Source organism: Ictidomys tridecemlineatus, chromosome 7, assembly GCF_052094955.1.
Source record: "Ictidomys tridecemlineatus isolate mIctTri1 chromosome 7, mIctTri1.hap1, whole genome shotgun sequence".
NCBI lineage: Eukaryota > Metazoa > Chordata > Mammalia > Rodentia > Sciuridae > Ictidomys > Ictidomys tridecemlineatus.
The window spans coordinates 97,169,183-97,184,895 of NC_135483.1; the positions used below are offsets into that span (position 1 = coordinate 97,169,183).

The window sequence follows — 15,713 nt, forward strand, 5'->3', positions numbered from 1 at the left end:
AGAAAGTCATTCTGGGTGGTGACTTTTAGAGCCTTGGGCAGACTATTGTGGTATAAGTGACCTAAAGAGGCACAGGCACAAGGAGACATGCGAGTCCTGAGAGCTTCAGTTTCTTCCACTGGACGAGGAAGAAAATGTCCACAGCGATTGGAAGATAAAAGGAGATAATGGGCAAGAAATCAAATTACATGATAATGACACTCCGGACCATAAGCTGTACTAACATAATCATGGGGTGGGGTAACCCACCTCCTCCTATCCCACTGGGTTCTTGGGGTTGAGGAAGAGCTCTTGGCTTTGATCTCTTGAAAGAGATGAAAAGGAAACCCAAAGAATGGAATGTTTCCTGAAGTTGCTGCTCACATTGTCTCTGTGTCATCTCTGTCCCAGCCCTGAACTTGGTGGTCACAGGGGACTTAGGTAACCTAATGGGCCACAGTGGGGAAGAGAAAGGAGGGCAGACCAGTTCCCAGACATTCAATATGATAAGGTTATTTGTAGAGCTGAGCACCCCTACCACACCAGGCTATGCCCAGAGAGAAGACAGCACCAAGATCATCCCAAAGTCCTGGGTTAGAGGATAGGTACACTGAACCCCAGCCCCCAAAGAAAGCAAAGCATATGCTTCCAGCCACCAGAAAGGGCACCTATTATGTGCAGGAGTTACTTAAGACAACACAGTGAGGTGAAAGGAAGGAAAACACTATTATAAAATTGGGGTCCCATCACAATGTCAAATGTTCACCCCAACTCCACTCCTACCCACCAAGCCCCAAGTTCCTAAATCCTTTGCAGGGATTTGGAGGGAGTCTTGTCTTCCTGGGTATGGGACCTAGCACTGTCATATCTCTGGCCAGGAGTTAGATGGACATTGGACTAAATAAATGGAATTTTTCAAGAAAAAAGGTGGAATTATTGGCCATTCTCATTTCCCACAAAATCAATTCTGCAAAAACAACAGAAAATAAACCCAAGGGAAGACAGCACAGAGAACAGGGTTCCCACACATGCACAAACCTCAAAAAACACACCTGCAAAACACATTCCAAACTTGCAAACACAAATGAATGCATTACACACACTGTGAACTCACAAATGCCCAATTATGCATCTAATCACAGAGAAATGAACACCCAGTTATACAATATGCACACATATAGTAATACAGATGAAATTGGTAGGAACTTAGATACACCAATATCTGCACATTACATGTGCACACAAGGGTATGGACAGCTACCTACCTACTCACCTACATACATGTATTCAGGCACATGCATACATATTGCACAAGAGGGAAAAAAGACCAAAGCAGAATTCATGATAATTAAAAAAAAAAAAAACTGGACAAAGGAGAGATAATACCTTCTAAAGAGGGACCTCCTCTCCTCCTACTAAGTCTTAAATGTGTGTATTGTGACCGGAGCAATGCCTATCCTGGAAGGACTCGACCCAGGTTCAATGGCAAGAATACAGATATTTCTCTCTCTGGGATATCCGGGGGTCCTGATGGAACTGGGGCTTGTATACAGTGCACCCCCATCAGTGAAGAAGTAAGGTTTAGTGTGAGGACTAGACAGACCTGGGTTCAGGGCCCAGCGTAGGGCCAGCGGTGGCCATCCCTCATGGCTTTCCCAGCATTCGGGCCTCCTTCTCCACCCTCCCAAGCACCGCCCCCACCCCGCTTTGTGGGACCTTAGGATCCAAGCCCATTGATTCTCCCTGTGCTCCCCAACCCCAGACCCACCGCTTGTAAGCGGAATCACTCCCCCAAAACGAAGAGGGACAAAGTCCAGGTTGCAGAGAGGACCAGCAGAAGCATCCCTCTCCCAAACAGGTCGCTCAGCTTGAGAGGCAGCCCCTCAGCTCTGCCTGCCCTGGGAAGGCCTTCTGCCTTTGGAGGAAAAAAAAAAATCTCTAGCAAAAAACCCATCGGGGGAAGGGGAGAAGATTTTTTTAAATAATAATAATAAAGAAAAGAGAGAGAGAAAGAAACTGGGAAAGAAAAGGTACAGGCTGGCACAAGGAGCAGGTTGAACCGGACCACAGCCGGCTGGGCCGCAGACCGTGTTTCCCGAGCGTGGGCTCGGCTTTTGGCCTTTGGGTTCCCTTGATCGCAGTGCCAAACCCAAATCCGAGCCGATTCTTCCACCGCACTCCTCCTTTGACCCCCGAATTCGTTGCGCGGAGATCGCTAGGCCTGGCCGGCGACGCCGGGGCTCTACCCCTGGAGTGCACGCGGTGGCGCCGCCGGGGCAGCTGCGTGCCCGGGGACCCACGCCTTTCCCGAGCCCGCAAAGAGGAGGGCCGCCAGGGGCTCGTGAGCACAGTGTACACTTTATTTCAGACTACAGGTTTCTGAACATAATAAAATCTTTGGCTTGTAGCGGCGGTTCAGTCTCGCAGTCTGTGGGGGTCGTATTTCTCAACGAGTCTCCGGCAAACATAAGGGGGGCAGGACAGACAGACGGACAGAAGGGTCCTGGGAGGTGGGGAGGGGGAGGCGAAGGGCAGACACGCGAGGAAACACACTCTCACGCACACAAAGAAAAGTCCCAGAGAAACCAGGGCCAGCGATGCGGGGCGGGAGGTACTGGGCAGCAAAAAAAAAAAAAAAAAAAAAAACATTCAAAAGAAAATAGTAACGAAAACGAAACTGGGCAGGGGGACAGCGAGGCGGGGGGGGGATAAAATAATTATAATAATTATAATAATTATAACAATAATAATAAAGGAGATTAATAAAAATGTCCAGCAAATAGAGATCGCTACACATTTGTTTTCCTTACCTGAAATTAAATATATACAAGGTCGTAAGCGGTTTGGCTAGATAGAGCTTTAAGGAGTTGGCAGTTTCGTCCCTTATACTGTGAATAGAGAATAGATCATTTTTTTTTTTCCGATAGCACCTGTCCGAGTCTTTCTCCCTTTTCAAAAATGTTTCATTCAAACGGGGCTGTCCACTCTGAGGATCTCTCTCTGTCTGTCTGTCTCTCTGTCTCTCTTCCCTGTTGCTCCCTCCCTCCTTTGAGCTGATCATTTCTCCCCAGGCGCTGGGCCCGCGAGGCAGAGGCGGCGGCGGTGCCAGGAGGGGGCGCGGGCGCTGCAGCCCGAACCGCGCGGCCCCGGCCGGCCGCAGCTACTCGCTCTCGTCTTTGTCCTGGACCGTGGTGGTCGAGTGGTTGTACAGTCCCTGGGCCATGAGGTGCAGCGCCAGGCCGTTCTTAATGCCTGTGGCTTTCTTGATCTTGGCACGCTTGTTCTGGAACCAGATCTTGATCTGGGACTCGTTGAGGCTGAGCTCCTGGGCCAGGGTCTGCCGCCGCTGCTCCGTGATGTAGCGGTTCGCCTGGAACTCCGCCTTGAGTCTCTGCAGCTGCTCGGCCGTGAACGCCGTCCGCGGCCGCTTGTCCTCCTTCTCGTTCTTCTTCTTCTTCAGCTTCCTGGTGCGCGGACCTGCAGCGGCGGAGAGGGCCGGGTGGGGGTGGGGACGAAGGGCAGAGGGGAGGGGGGAGAGGGCAGAGGAAGCCGTGAGAATGGCAAAGCCCAGCCGGGATCTAGCCCTGTGCTTCCGGGGTGACCGCGGAGGCCCTGCTGGATCACCAGCTCCCTCCCGCCTGGCCAATCCCTCCATCGAAGAGCCCTTTGCTGAACCACTCAGGTCTATGGGTACCTTTCTGGGGAAACGGTGCAAAAGAGCCAGAGAGGAAAACTAGCCGAGGTTGTAGGTGCACCCCACATCCTAATTCAGAACAGAAGAAACCGGGGACAGGCTTAAATCACAGCACTTCCTGGCCAAGGAGGCGGGAATCCAAGACAGAGATTTGAAGCCCCTTACTGCCTAGCCACAGATGGTGGTCAGAGGCCTACTATTTTCACAGCCCTGGAGTAAAAAGGATTGGGGCAGTAAGGACAGGCTCTGGTGGGGGGATGACCGGCCTGCAAACTCATCTTCCTTTCTTTTTAAGAAGTTATATACATGGAGGCACCTCTAATGAGACAATGTGCGCTTGTAGCCATTGATGGGAGAATAAGGGGACACGGAAGAGGCTCTGAGAAGGTTGCCCAGCTCCAAAGAATTTGATGTCTGTTCTGTGCCTCCTCTTCTTTCTCTATGGCCTAAAAGAAACACTTTCTAGGGCAGGTGGGAGACTGACTGCTCCTTTCCCTCTGAAGGGAAAGAAGAGGCCTTCACTCAACTGCAGAGGCCCTTCATGGGAGGGGGTACTCTGTTTTGCTTCTTGGATAATACCTAGAAGAAAAAGAGAGCCCTTTCCATTCCTCCACCCAGCTACACAGGAAGGTCCCTTCCTCTCTTCTTGGAACCCGTATAATGCAATTTTAGGATCAAAAACTCCTGAATAACAGAAATAGGCCAGACTCGCTTTCTCTGCTCATGGATGCCATTTGCAAAGGAGATCATATCCATTTCCCAGTCCATGAGCAAAACAGGGGCAGAAAGATGGTGACAGACAATCTCTAGAGCAATCTGCTCTATGACTCTGTGGTAAGAAGCCCATGTAAGAAAACTCCCAGAAAACTAAAGTCTCCCTCCAATGACAGCCTGAAAAGAGGGCTTCTATGGTGTCCAGCCCTGGAGAATGGAAGGAGACCCAGAAGTTGAATCTTCTGGTCTGTCCCTGGACAGCCTACACCTGTGTCCTGTGACTTCTGTGTTCAGGTCTCCTGGCATGGACTTGCTGGGCCCTGTCTTGGTTATGGGAGCATACAAGTTAAGTCCCTGTCAGGCCTGTTACTCTTTAAAAGTGTCAGGAAAGAAAGGGTCTTTGCCAGCATCTCCAAACATAGCGACAGAGGGATAAGATGGGCAGCTGGCTCGTGGGCCAGGCTACTGTCTGGGATCACCAGCTGTCCTATGACAAAGAGTTCAGGCCTAAGCAGACTGTAGTGACTCGGGTCTAGCTTGGGGATCATCTGCCTGAACTGCCCAAACAGGAGAAAGATCAGGTCCTCTGCCTGTTCAGGCCCATGAGAAGGAAAACCATCACAAACAAAGACAAGGCCCCCTCCAGAGCAGGACTGGGGTTTAGATTAGTAATTAGCTAAGCGGGCAGAGATGGCCCAGGAAATGTGTACATCCCCAGAAAGGCCCCACTGCGCGTGGTGCGTCTGGGGCATGTTGGAGTGTTGTGTATGTGTGTGCTGCGCAGAGGCACGGACACTTGTAATAAAATCGTAGCCTCCCGGCCAGACCGAGCCACACAGCCTGACAGCTCAATCACTCTATCCATCAGGCGAGTCAATCAAAGCAGCTTTTCGGAGGTTCAGGGAGCCCGACGTGTCAATAACGGGGCTCGAGATGGCGGGGGCTGATAGCGCTCATCGATCCGCGCCCGGCCGGCGGTAGTACCGCGGCAAGAGACCAGCCAGAAGAGAAGGTAGCTACGCTGTGCCTGGCCCCCTGGCAGACCCCGGGTTCCTAAAATCCTGATCATGGGCCAGAGCCCCTACTATTCTCTTAGTGGCCCCCACTGGTCTCCAAGGCGCTGCCGGGGCCGGTGTGTCTGGCAGGCCTTGGTCTCCTTTCCGGGGCCCAGCATCGGTCCCAGGGCAGGTCTTGGCCTTGAGTTCGCCAAAGGCAAGGGGACACCGAACAAGAGTGGAAGAAGAGCCCAGAAAAACCAGCTCGTGGCTGGCCTAAATCTGCTAAATGGCAGATGTTCGGAAGGACAGAATGAAAGAAGGAAAACGCAAGGCGGAGCAGAAACTGCGGGAGAGGCCGGCTCTCCTGTCCTTGGCCCTGCTTTCAAGCCTGAGCCTGACCTGCTTTCTCTCCTTTCCCACTGTCTGCCAGCTCCCAAAGAACCCGAGGCCCCATAGCACCTTCCTGGTAACTGCCCTTCACTGGATTCTACCCACCCGGATCCGACTCTCTCACAACCTGACTGAAAGAGGAGGATGGCGTGCAATGTCTTCTTCTCCCTTCCTGTGTTTCCCCATATCTGTCTCCATCTATGTAAATGGACTCTCTGCAGAATATATCGAGATTGTGGTTTTGTCTGTAAGAACAGGCAGCGAATATTATTTCTCTGGTCAAAGCTTTCCCCAGTCAAAGCCTTCCTCTACCGGACCAGACTGGTGGAAATCAGACCCAAATCACTAGGCCTGTCTTCCCGCCAGCTTTAAAAACACTCCTTTCCTTGTAAGAAAAAAAAAATCAATGACTAATTGTACATCTTTCTTAAGAATAATAAAGGTAAAACACAAAAGAAGGCCCCAGGGGCTCAGAGTTTAAAAATCAAAGGATCCAGACCTCCCATGCCAGGAACTGTAGTTTCCCGGCTGGTGGACTCCGAGGCCAGGATCACAGATGTGGACACATTCGGATGTGGCTGGCACCGGGGTAAGGAGGAGGAATCGGGCTTGCGAGAGGAGAGCGCCTGAAGCTGGGTTTGTTCTCCCCAGCGCGGCGGCTTGTTGTTCTGGGGTGACCGGCGGGACCGGAAGGCACAGCGAAGCCCGGGTTTGGGTACTCACCAGAAGACGGACGATCCGAGTAGCGAGTGCAGTAGACCCAGGCGGGCCAGACGAGGGGCTGCTGTGAGTCAGTTTTGACCACGGGCCCACCGTTGGCTGAGCCCATAAGTAGGATGGCGGGGTTGCCGTGCTCCGGGTACTTCGCGCTCTGTGCGCCGGGACTCCCCGCGCCGCCTCCACTGCCGCCGCCGCCGCTGTCCGAGGGCTTGGCGGCTGCTGCTGCCGCCGCCGCCGCTGCCACGGCCGCTGCCGCTGCCGCCGCCGCCGCAGCCGCCGCAGCCGGGTTCCCGGCTTTGGACGCGCCCGCGCCGGCGGTGTTGGCGGGCTGGGAGCCGTCGGGTGGGCCACAGTTCGCGTCCGCGGCGCAGAGGAGCGAGGCGGCGCCCGGCGCCCGCGTGCCCAACGGGTGGACAGGGTCTCTACCTGTGCCAGTCTGGCCTCTGTCACGCTCGACCCGGCCTCCTCCTCCGGCGCTTCCTCCTGCCGCCGCCGCCGCCGCCACCAGGAGCTGCGGCGGCGGCTGCTCTTTTTTGCAGCCGAAATCCGGCCTCAGGATGTTGTCGATGAAAAAGTTGGTAGTGCGGTGCAGCTGGGCCGCGGGCGGCGGCTGGTGAGCAGGCGCCGCGAGATGCTGCGGCGGCGGCGGCGGGGGCGGGGGGTGCGGGGGGAGGTGCGGGTGGTGGGCCAGGGGCGGCAGGCAGGGCGCGGCGGGCGGCGAGGGGGGCGCGGGCTGCGGGGATACGGGCACGCTGTCTCCATCGCTGCCGCTACTGCCGCTGGCGCCGGGACTGAGGCTCAGGCTGAGGCCGCCCGGGGCCGCCGCCGCCGCCGCCGCGCCGAGGCCCGAGTCGCGCTGACTTTTAGGTTCCGGCTGCTGTTCTTCCATGCTCGGCCGCCCCGCCGCCCCGGCCGCCGCGCCGGCCCCCGCCCCCCCCGCCTCGCTCCCCACCCCACTTTGCCAGCGGCCCGTGGGGGTGCGCGGAGGAAGGAGGCAGGCGAAGCCTCAGCGAAGGCTCGGGGCGGGTGCAGGAAAAAAAGCCCAGGCGTCTGGCCTGGATCGCTTGCTCTTATCGAGCAGATAGATCTCGCTGTCTCTCCCTCTCTCTAATTTGTAGACATCCAGATAATGTAGACACTTGGCTATTTCTTTTCCTTTCTGCAACCAGATTAAATGATTTGTTTTAAATGGGGAGTAAGCCACGGCCAAAAGGAAAGAAAAAAAATGAAAAAAGAACAGAAGAAAAAAAGAAGAAGAAAAGCTCTAAGATTCTTTTTCTTAAAGGGAAAAAAAATAGTCTTTAAAGTCTAGCCATCTTCCTAGGCAGTAGTGAGGGGTTTGACTTCCCCGAGTGTCACGCTCAGCTGTGCCCAGAGCGCGAGGCTGGCAGCGCCTTTAATCGCCTTTGCTTTTTTTGCAGGGAGAGCGCGTCTCCGCCAGCGCCGGGCTGCCTTTTTTTTTTTTTTTTTTTTTCCTCAAATCTCTGACAGCTCGGATCTTTGCACAAACTCTCTCGCTTAAAAAAAAATCACCCAGGCACACTTTTTGCCTTCAAACCGGAAGCACGTGAGTCAGGGCCGCACGTGTGCGGGGCCAATAGCGAGCCACGACTCGCGCTGACACTCGGGGCTTGGCCCAATGGGCGCGCTCGGGACTTTGCGGATAAATAATCCGGGGGCGGCCGCATCGGGCGGAGAGGGGGTGCCGCCACTCGGGCCCGGTGCGTCCGGGCCCGCCCTCCCCAACTCGCGCCCGCGCCCCTCCCCCTTCTTGAGGCCCAGACTGAGGAGGGGGCTAAAGAGACAGGGGAGGGGTGGATTTCGGGGTGTAGGCAAATAGAAAAGCAACTCCATAAACAACTTGTTGGAGAAATGCAGGATTATGGGTGCGTGCGCGCCGGGCACGGGGTCAGGAGGCAGGGGTCTGGGTCCTTCTGCACCCCAGGCCTAAGAAAGCATTTCTCTTTCCCTTTCTCACTCCCTCCCTCCCTCCTCACCCCCCCTTTGCGTTTTGAAGGGAGAAAGCTTGTTGTTACTGGGTGTGTGAGAGTGTTTGTGTGTGTGTGTGTGTGTGTGTGTGTGTGTGTGTTGGGGGAGGAGTGAGATCAGGAGGTCCGTGATGTGAAATAGACCTAGAATTGGCTAATTTCAAAGGCTCAGTTTATTTTTCACAAAGAGCAAACCCGGGAGGCCTGCTGCGCTAGCTTGCACTGCCAGTTTGTAAGTCTCACGCCAGCCGGCTACTCTGCATTTCCTTTCTGGGGAATCCGCACCCATGCCCTTCCCTCCGGACCTTCGACAACACCCGGGAGCGGCCCTGGCGCCATGGAGCCAGGCCCAGAGGGCACAGAAGAGACCCAGCACCCGCTGCCTGTTCATTCCCTGGCTCCAGGAGTCAGAGTTGCCCCAGCATGGTGGAGTCGTCCAAAAGAGGGCACTGGGCCGGGCAAGTCAGACCGCGAATGCACTCGAGGCCTGGATTTCCAGTTCAGGAAAACCTCCGTGTTAGATTTCCCAGCAAAGTAAAATCAAACAAATAAAAGCACGGCGCCCCAAGTGTTTGCCCTGGCCAGCCGACTTTTCGGACAACGAGTTTCCCTCAGTTTCGGGGCAATTGAATGTCCTAGGATTGCTCCCAACTCCCTGGGCGCCTTCGACTGTAACCCTGCGAGTTCTTCTCTATCTTTGGGGGACTACGGCCGTCTCCAGCAGCCCCCACGTTCAGGTCTGCGGGAGTTCCTTTTCGTTATTTCCTTGGCAAAGCACCTCACAAGTTTTCCACACCAGGGATACTTGGGGGCGTGGTGCGCTGGACACTGGGTGGGGGGTTGCCTGTGGAGCTCTTTTGGAGGGCCTGGGTTTGACTGTCTGCTGAAGTCTGCAGTGTCCGAGAAAGGTTCCAGCAGACGAGGCCTTACGGACATGTCATCTTGGAACTCCGGTAGTCCTGCTCTTCCTGAGCGCCATTCTCAGTGATCTCTTTAGGGATAGTATCTATCTGGGACAAGTGGGTGGAGGGGGGGGGCGACCTTCCCCTAGTTTTCCAGAAAAGTCATAGAAAGATTAGGAGAAACATATAACTAAAAACAACAAGCCAAACTACGGCAATATCTGAAGTTTCTCCAAGGGGTTGCAGGAGAGCGGGAATTCCTGGCTGCATTTTGTATTGCTGGTTGCATCTTGGGGTCAGCCGAGGGTCCCCTGATTTCAGAGGCTGAGTTCCTGGCTGAACCTCCCCGGCGGGGCGGCCTAGTATCCAGAACCTCTCTTCGGAACGCTGTGTTGGGCAGACCCACCGCGGCCTCCTCAACTTTCCCAAGCCGTCCCCAACCCCACCTTGGAGTCTCCAGGGTCCCCTTCAGTCTCACACCCAAGAGCTCCCCGAAATTTCCAAGTGCCCCTACCCCTTCTTTCCGAAATGGGGGTGGGATTTTATTTATATTTAAGTTCGCAAAATTGAAATCTTTATCCCGCAAGCGAGCGTGGGTACTTAATTAAATTCTAATTAGGACACTATCAATATCCTATTTAGCCGCGTAGCTTTTGTGCGCTGCGGTCCCTTTCAGCGCCGTAAATAGGGTCTCGACGCCTTATCTCGCCTGCAGGAGACGCCTCGAGAAGGGCTGCGGAAGATAATTTATAGGTTTTAATTACTCTTCATTCCGCCTGATCAGCTTGGCGTTCATCACAGGCCTGTGAATAAAACCCTGGTCAAAAGCTCTGTCACATCGCGCTGGCAAGACGCTTAATCAAAGTGAGCGGCCCCGCGCGCCGCGCGGCCCGGCTCCTCCACGTAATTTCCAGCCAGCTGATAAAGCCAGCTGAATAATGCGGCGGCCCTTTGGAGACACCATTTACAGAAATGACTTTATTGACGGCTTAACGTCGGTAATTCATTTTACCTTTCATGTAGTGGAGCCCGGATTTGTTACAGTAATGGGATGATAAATGCACCCGCGGCCCACGAGCTCGGGCTGGATTAGGCGGCGCTCCACAGCGCGCTGGCTTGTCCCCCCACCTTCCCCCAGGCCGAGCCTGGGTCGGATGCTCTACGCTCCGCACCGCCCGCTCTCCACAACCCCCACCCAGGCCCTTGGCCCTCCTCTCCCTCCTGAAATTGAGCATACTACTGGGAACTCTGTAGCAGCACATTGGAGTCCTAGCAAGCTTCAGATGAGGTGTGATCTGGCTGAGTAAGCAAATGTTAGCTGAGAGGGATATGTGAGGAGTCCAGAGGACTGGGCGTGTGAGTGAGGAACTATAGGGCAGGGTGAGTTGACAGCACTAGTATGGGATTTGGTGTGTGCAGTGAAGTATTTGTTCACATGTGGGTACACTGCAGTGGTTGCCATTTCCAGGGTACTCTTTTCTGGCTTTGGCAGTAAAGAAATTTTTTCCAACTTGCTAGATGCTCAAGGCAAGATGGTAAAGAGGTAAGTCTGCAGGAAACAGGCGCGGGAACCTGTCCAAAATGAAATGCAGTCTCTTTCTCCAAATGCCATCGGTTACTGGGCCAAATGTATGGAAGCTGGCCATGGAGCCCAGTTTCCATTTCTGTCGCCTTGCAGTTCAGTGCTGCTGTAGTTACCTAAGTGAGAAGTCCCACAGAAGACCACCAGGACTGGGCCATGTCCCTGCAATAGATTGTCTCCAAATTTACTTTTCATATCCAACCCAGATAAAGTGGAAAGTGACAAGGAAGAAAAAAAAAGATTGTTTTGTTTCAAATGTCAAAAGGGGGAACTTCAGTAATATCTCTTCCTACTTGAAGGAAAAGGGGAGCCCAAAGAGGCCTGCAGGGGTAGAGAGTGGAGTAAATAGGATAGGGAGAGACCCCAGCCCTCTGCCCCTTTTCCAAGCCTAGACAACCTCCATTTTGAGGCTAATCAGGAGCTTCCAGTAAGCAAGACACCTGGCCAAACAGAAGGGAATAGTGTGAAGAATGGAGTTTTTTTTTTTTTTGGGGGGGGGGAGGTGATGCTGAAGAAGTTTTAGGATCATGAAATAGAAAGACCAATGAGTATTCTAGGATTGACATTGACAAATTGTACCTTTTTCCTCCCCTTTCTCAATCTGGCAAAAACCACTTAGTGTAATCTTGGGGAGTGACCCAATCTTGGGCTGTGGGACCTAGGGGCTTGTATTAGTGTCTGTTTGTGTGAGAGCCATCCGGAGAGAAACCTAGTCTATAAAAGCATTGCTGTGTGCCTGTATAAAATTGTACGTGGCAGGAGACCCTCACATGTGCACATTAGCATGTACACCCAAGTCAGCTCCACGAGTCAGCAGGAAGAAATGCGTTGGCTGAGAGTTTTGCTGTGTTCTGCTCAGAAAAGGAGATCTCCCACCACCCTATGTTTTCACATGATTTTTGGATTTCCTTTAAAGAGAGACAAATATTGGTCCCGAGCGCTTCCACTTCTGAGGGGGAGGAGGAAAATTGTGGAAGAAAACCGTGCAGGCTGGCCAGACATGTGTGCATGATGGGTTGGGAGTAGGAGCGTGTTGCCTGCACACGGTGGTAATCGCATTTCGAGTGTAGATCAGATGGCGGTGGGGCCTCGTGGTGCGGGACATGAATGAGTTGTCGCAACACAATAGCGCGCAGCCTTCCTACGGGGACTGGGTGACCAGCGGTTTTGTTGGGAGTGAATGCGAGGAGATTTCTGCTACAAGTGCCGCGGTATTATTATGAGCCGGAAGGTCAGACTATACATCGCAGGTCCCCAAAGCCTATAGACCTTGGGAAATGTGGGGCCTCGAGCCACGTCATTGTACCTGACAGTCCTTTCAATAGACTAATTCAATTAGCGCTCAGGGTTTCGGTCTTCATTTGGAGGCGATAATAATGTGAGGATGGGTGGGTGCTGGGGGATTCCTTAGGTATTAGTTAGGGATCCTAAGCAATTCTGTCCGAAGCTCAGAATGGGACATGGGGAGGGCCAAAGAAGGTTTAAAAAAAAAAGAAAAGGTAAAAAGCAGGTGGATATGTGGGTAAGGCGAACCTTAGAAAACAGATTCTTTGTTGACTCACGAAATTGGGGTGGCAGCTTTGTTTTTGGAGGACCTAGAAGAGTCTTGGACATGGGGAGAGGATTCCTTTTTTCTGTGTTTATGAAATGCATCTATAAATGTCCGAGTTCCTAGAAAGCCCTGGTGTTGGAGGTGGTCACCTTTAGGAGTTTCAGTATTGGGATTTATGCCCCCATAATCCAGTCTTTCCCCAGAGTTTTCTTCCTCTTATCGGAGGACGCAATTCACAGCACGGACATTTTTGTTCTAGAAACATTGTCTTTTCTCTCCTCTCTCTTTCTCTCTCTCTCTATCTCAGACGAACTGAACTATATCTTCTAACTGTGAGAAACGGGGAAATTTCCGTAAATTGATTCGGAAGGGGCTCTCTTGGAGCACTGACTTCCTTGGGCGGGGCTGAATGCCCGCCAAGACTATTACGGGATTCGGAGGAGCGCAAACATCCGACTAGTCACTGTTCACTGGTTTACTGGAGGCGTTTGGGCTGCGCCGGGATGTCTCCGGCTAGACGCAGGGCCCCGTGGCTCGCCTTACGGGAAGCGGTGCCTCCACCAGCCCCTCTGTACAGACCCCAGACCTTTCAGCCAGGCCCTGGAACTCAGGGTGTTGAATCTCACGGCTCACGAAAGCAAAGCGACTACACAGACTTGTCCATTTATTTTTCTTGACTTTAATCAAACATCCCGGTTTTTTTTCTCCTTACACTGAAACCTATCCCAAACCCAGAATCTAAACTCTTATTTGGATTCAACTCCTTTCCCACCGCTCCCCCCAACCCCACCCCCCCCTGTGGGTCATCCAGAGTTAATTCAGCGTCTAGCCTCCAATTTTCTTCTGTATTTTTGGGTTTTTCTCCCTCTCTCCTTCTCTCCCCTCCCAGAAGAGTCCCAGGGGCTGCTCTCCTAGGCCAAAAGAACCCTCGCCCACTCCAGTCCCCACCTGTCCGAGTAGTTGCTCCTGCCTGCATCCGGCTCAGCGCGGTTCGGGGTCCACATCACTGACATAAAGCGAGTGCGCGCCAGTGGGTGCAAGTGTGGGAACAAGTGAGGAGGGGCCAGCGTGGCTTCCGGGTTCTGCAGCCCCCACCCTTCGTTCGGCTCAGCTTATGCTCCCCGGGAGGTCCGTACCCCACTCCAAAGTTGGAGACAAAAAAAAAAAAAATCAACAAGAAAAAAAAAAGAAGAAAAACAACGTCCAAATCCTTTGCATAGGAACAATCTTGCTGTTCCAAAAATGTGTTCTTTTTCCTTGCCCAGAGTTAACTATCCTCCTTCTCCTTCCCTCTATAGGGGTAGGGATTGTCTCGGGGCTTTTCTCCCACTGACCGATGAAAAGGCGACAAAAGTCCACACGCCCAGCTCTCGGCGCCGGGACTCCAGGCCAGTGCCTTCCGGCCGCCCTGTCCGCCCGCCCAGGAGCGTGAAGAGTGCCGCTCTCCCTTTCGCCCTTGGGGGCTGCATCCTTGAGACTGTCTTCCCCCGGAGGGTGCAGGAAAAGCTTTGGGTTCCTGATCAGCGTTGTCTGGGGACTGGCTGAGAGACGTGAAAGGAAAAGTTTAGTCCAGAAGGTGAAGCAGACCGGGAAGGGAAAATCCCCTGAGACAGCGAGTGAAGGAAAGAGCGCAGAAGACCTTCGGTTTCCCCCAACCCATCTCACCTCTTTCTTCTGACTGGTTTGCAGTAGAGCCGAGGGTGAGGGGTAGGGGTGTCACTGCAATGCCGAGGCCTTCCCGGGCCAGCTTCCCTGTCTGCTGGCTCCGGTGCAGAGTCGGTTGGGGGGGACATGTGTGCGGCCCGCGCGTGCGTGTTTGTACATGACCCTGTGCATGAAAGAGTCCGCGTGAGTGCGCGTGTGTACAATTAGGTGTCTGAGTGTACACGAAAGTATTGTGAGCGTTTTTTGGTGCCCAATCCTTGTGTGCCTGCGTGGGCATCGCGCCGGGGTGTGCCTATGTATGTCCATAGGTGTAGTATCAGTGTGTGCGCCTCCGTTGTGCCAGCTAGGAAACCGAGAGCAGTTCCCTCAGATTGGAAGGGTGTGAAGTTATAAGGACCCTAGAGATCTGACCCCAATCCACTGCTGGAAGTCTAACCCTATCCCTTCGCTCCTAACCCCTTCCACGCAAGTCATTGAACAATGCCGGAAACAGTTTATATCCAGATTAAACCAGCTACTGATTTTTTGGTTTTCCAACAGGAGCCATCTCAGCAACTCTGAGCTGATTGAAGGGAGAGTGGCAACACGTGCCAAGGTCAAGATCAAAGGGATCTGGGGGTGGGGGGAGCGAGAATACCAAACGACCGCTTCCCAGATGAGGGAACTGGGACTCCAAGAAGGAAAGGGACTAAGTCAGGGCCCCATCGAGGCCGCCACTGCTCCCAAGGCTCGCCACACCCGGCTGGGGAGCAATAGACTTCCTAGTGTTGTCCTTGGGCCTAAATCCCAGGTAAAAGCCAAGGGGATGCTGGTCTCCTTCTCCGGCAGCCGGCTCCACTCTCTTCATTTAGTCCCAAGTAAGGTTCACCCTCTTCCCAGTGTGTGGGGGAGGAAAGAGCAAGGATGGAAATGCAGCATAAGGCGAGGGGAAGACACAATCCTTTCCCGTACCCCACTCAAGGTTCTCCCTCCAACGAGGTTAGCATCTTCCTCTTCGCCCCCGCCCCCCCCCCCCCGCGCCGTCTAGAACTTTCCTGGAGTGACAGGTACAGTTAAAAGTGGGGTAGTGAGGGGGAAAGCTGGTCCCTTCTCTGGGGGTGAGCGTGGAATACCCACCCCAAAGTCATTCCAGGCACGTCCCTCTCCTCTTACGGCAAGGACGCCCGCCCCAAAATTGTTATGCAAAGAAGTCAAGTATGTGATCTTCCAGCGATCAAAGAAAGCGGCAAAGCCAAATATTAGAGGAGAAGTCAATAATGGATGAGCAGATTAAGAAACCCATCTCGCGGACAATTATTCCCGCGATTGAAAACGCGGCCTCTTTCCCTTATCCTCCCTCCCCCACCAAAAAAAAAAAAAAAAAGGAGACGGAGGATGGGGGGTGGGGAAGGCAGCACCAGAGCGTGTTTGAGAGTGGGTGCGTGTTTGTTGAGGGGAGATAACGCCTCCTAGGGGCGACCTAGTGGGTCTGGTGTTTTGCCTGGCCAAGCGGGCCTAGCCCTGCCCTGGGCGCACGACACTTACCGGTC

The 15,713-nt window shown here is 53.6% G+C and overlaps 1 protein-coding gene across 1 annotated transcript; it reads right to left on the reverse strand.

Annotated features, from left to right (window-relative positions):
- Positions 1–2,318: 2,318 nt before the first annotated feature.
- Positions 2,319–7,963, reverse strand: En1 (engrailed homeobox 1). Its single transcript, XM_005315954.4, has 2 exons — positions 6,499–7,963; positions 2,319–3,456 (listed from the first exon to the last, which is right to left on the reverse strand). Exons 1-2 carry the CDS (start codon positions 7,382–7,384, stop codon positions 3,140–3,142), a joined length of 1,203 nt encoding a protein of 400 aa, XP_005316011.3. The 5' UTR covers positions 7,385–7,963; the 3' UTR covers positions 2,319–3,139.
- Positions 7,964–15,713: the final 7,750 nt, after the last annotated feature.

Coding starts and splice junctions, on each gene's coding strand:
- En1 (XM_005315954.4), bottom strand. CDS start 7,384: ATGGAAGAACAGCAGCCGGAACCTAAAAGTCAGCGCGACTCGGGCCTC. Junction 3,457..6,498: donor CTCGGATCGTCCGTCTTCTG/GTGAGTACCCAA, acceptor CCGCCGCTGCAG/GTCCGCGCACCAGGAAGCTG.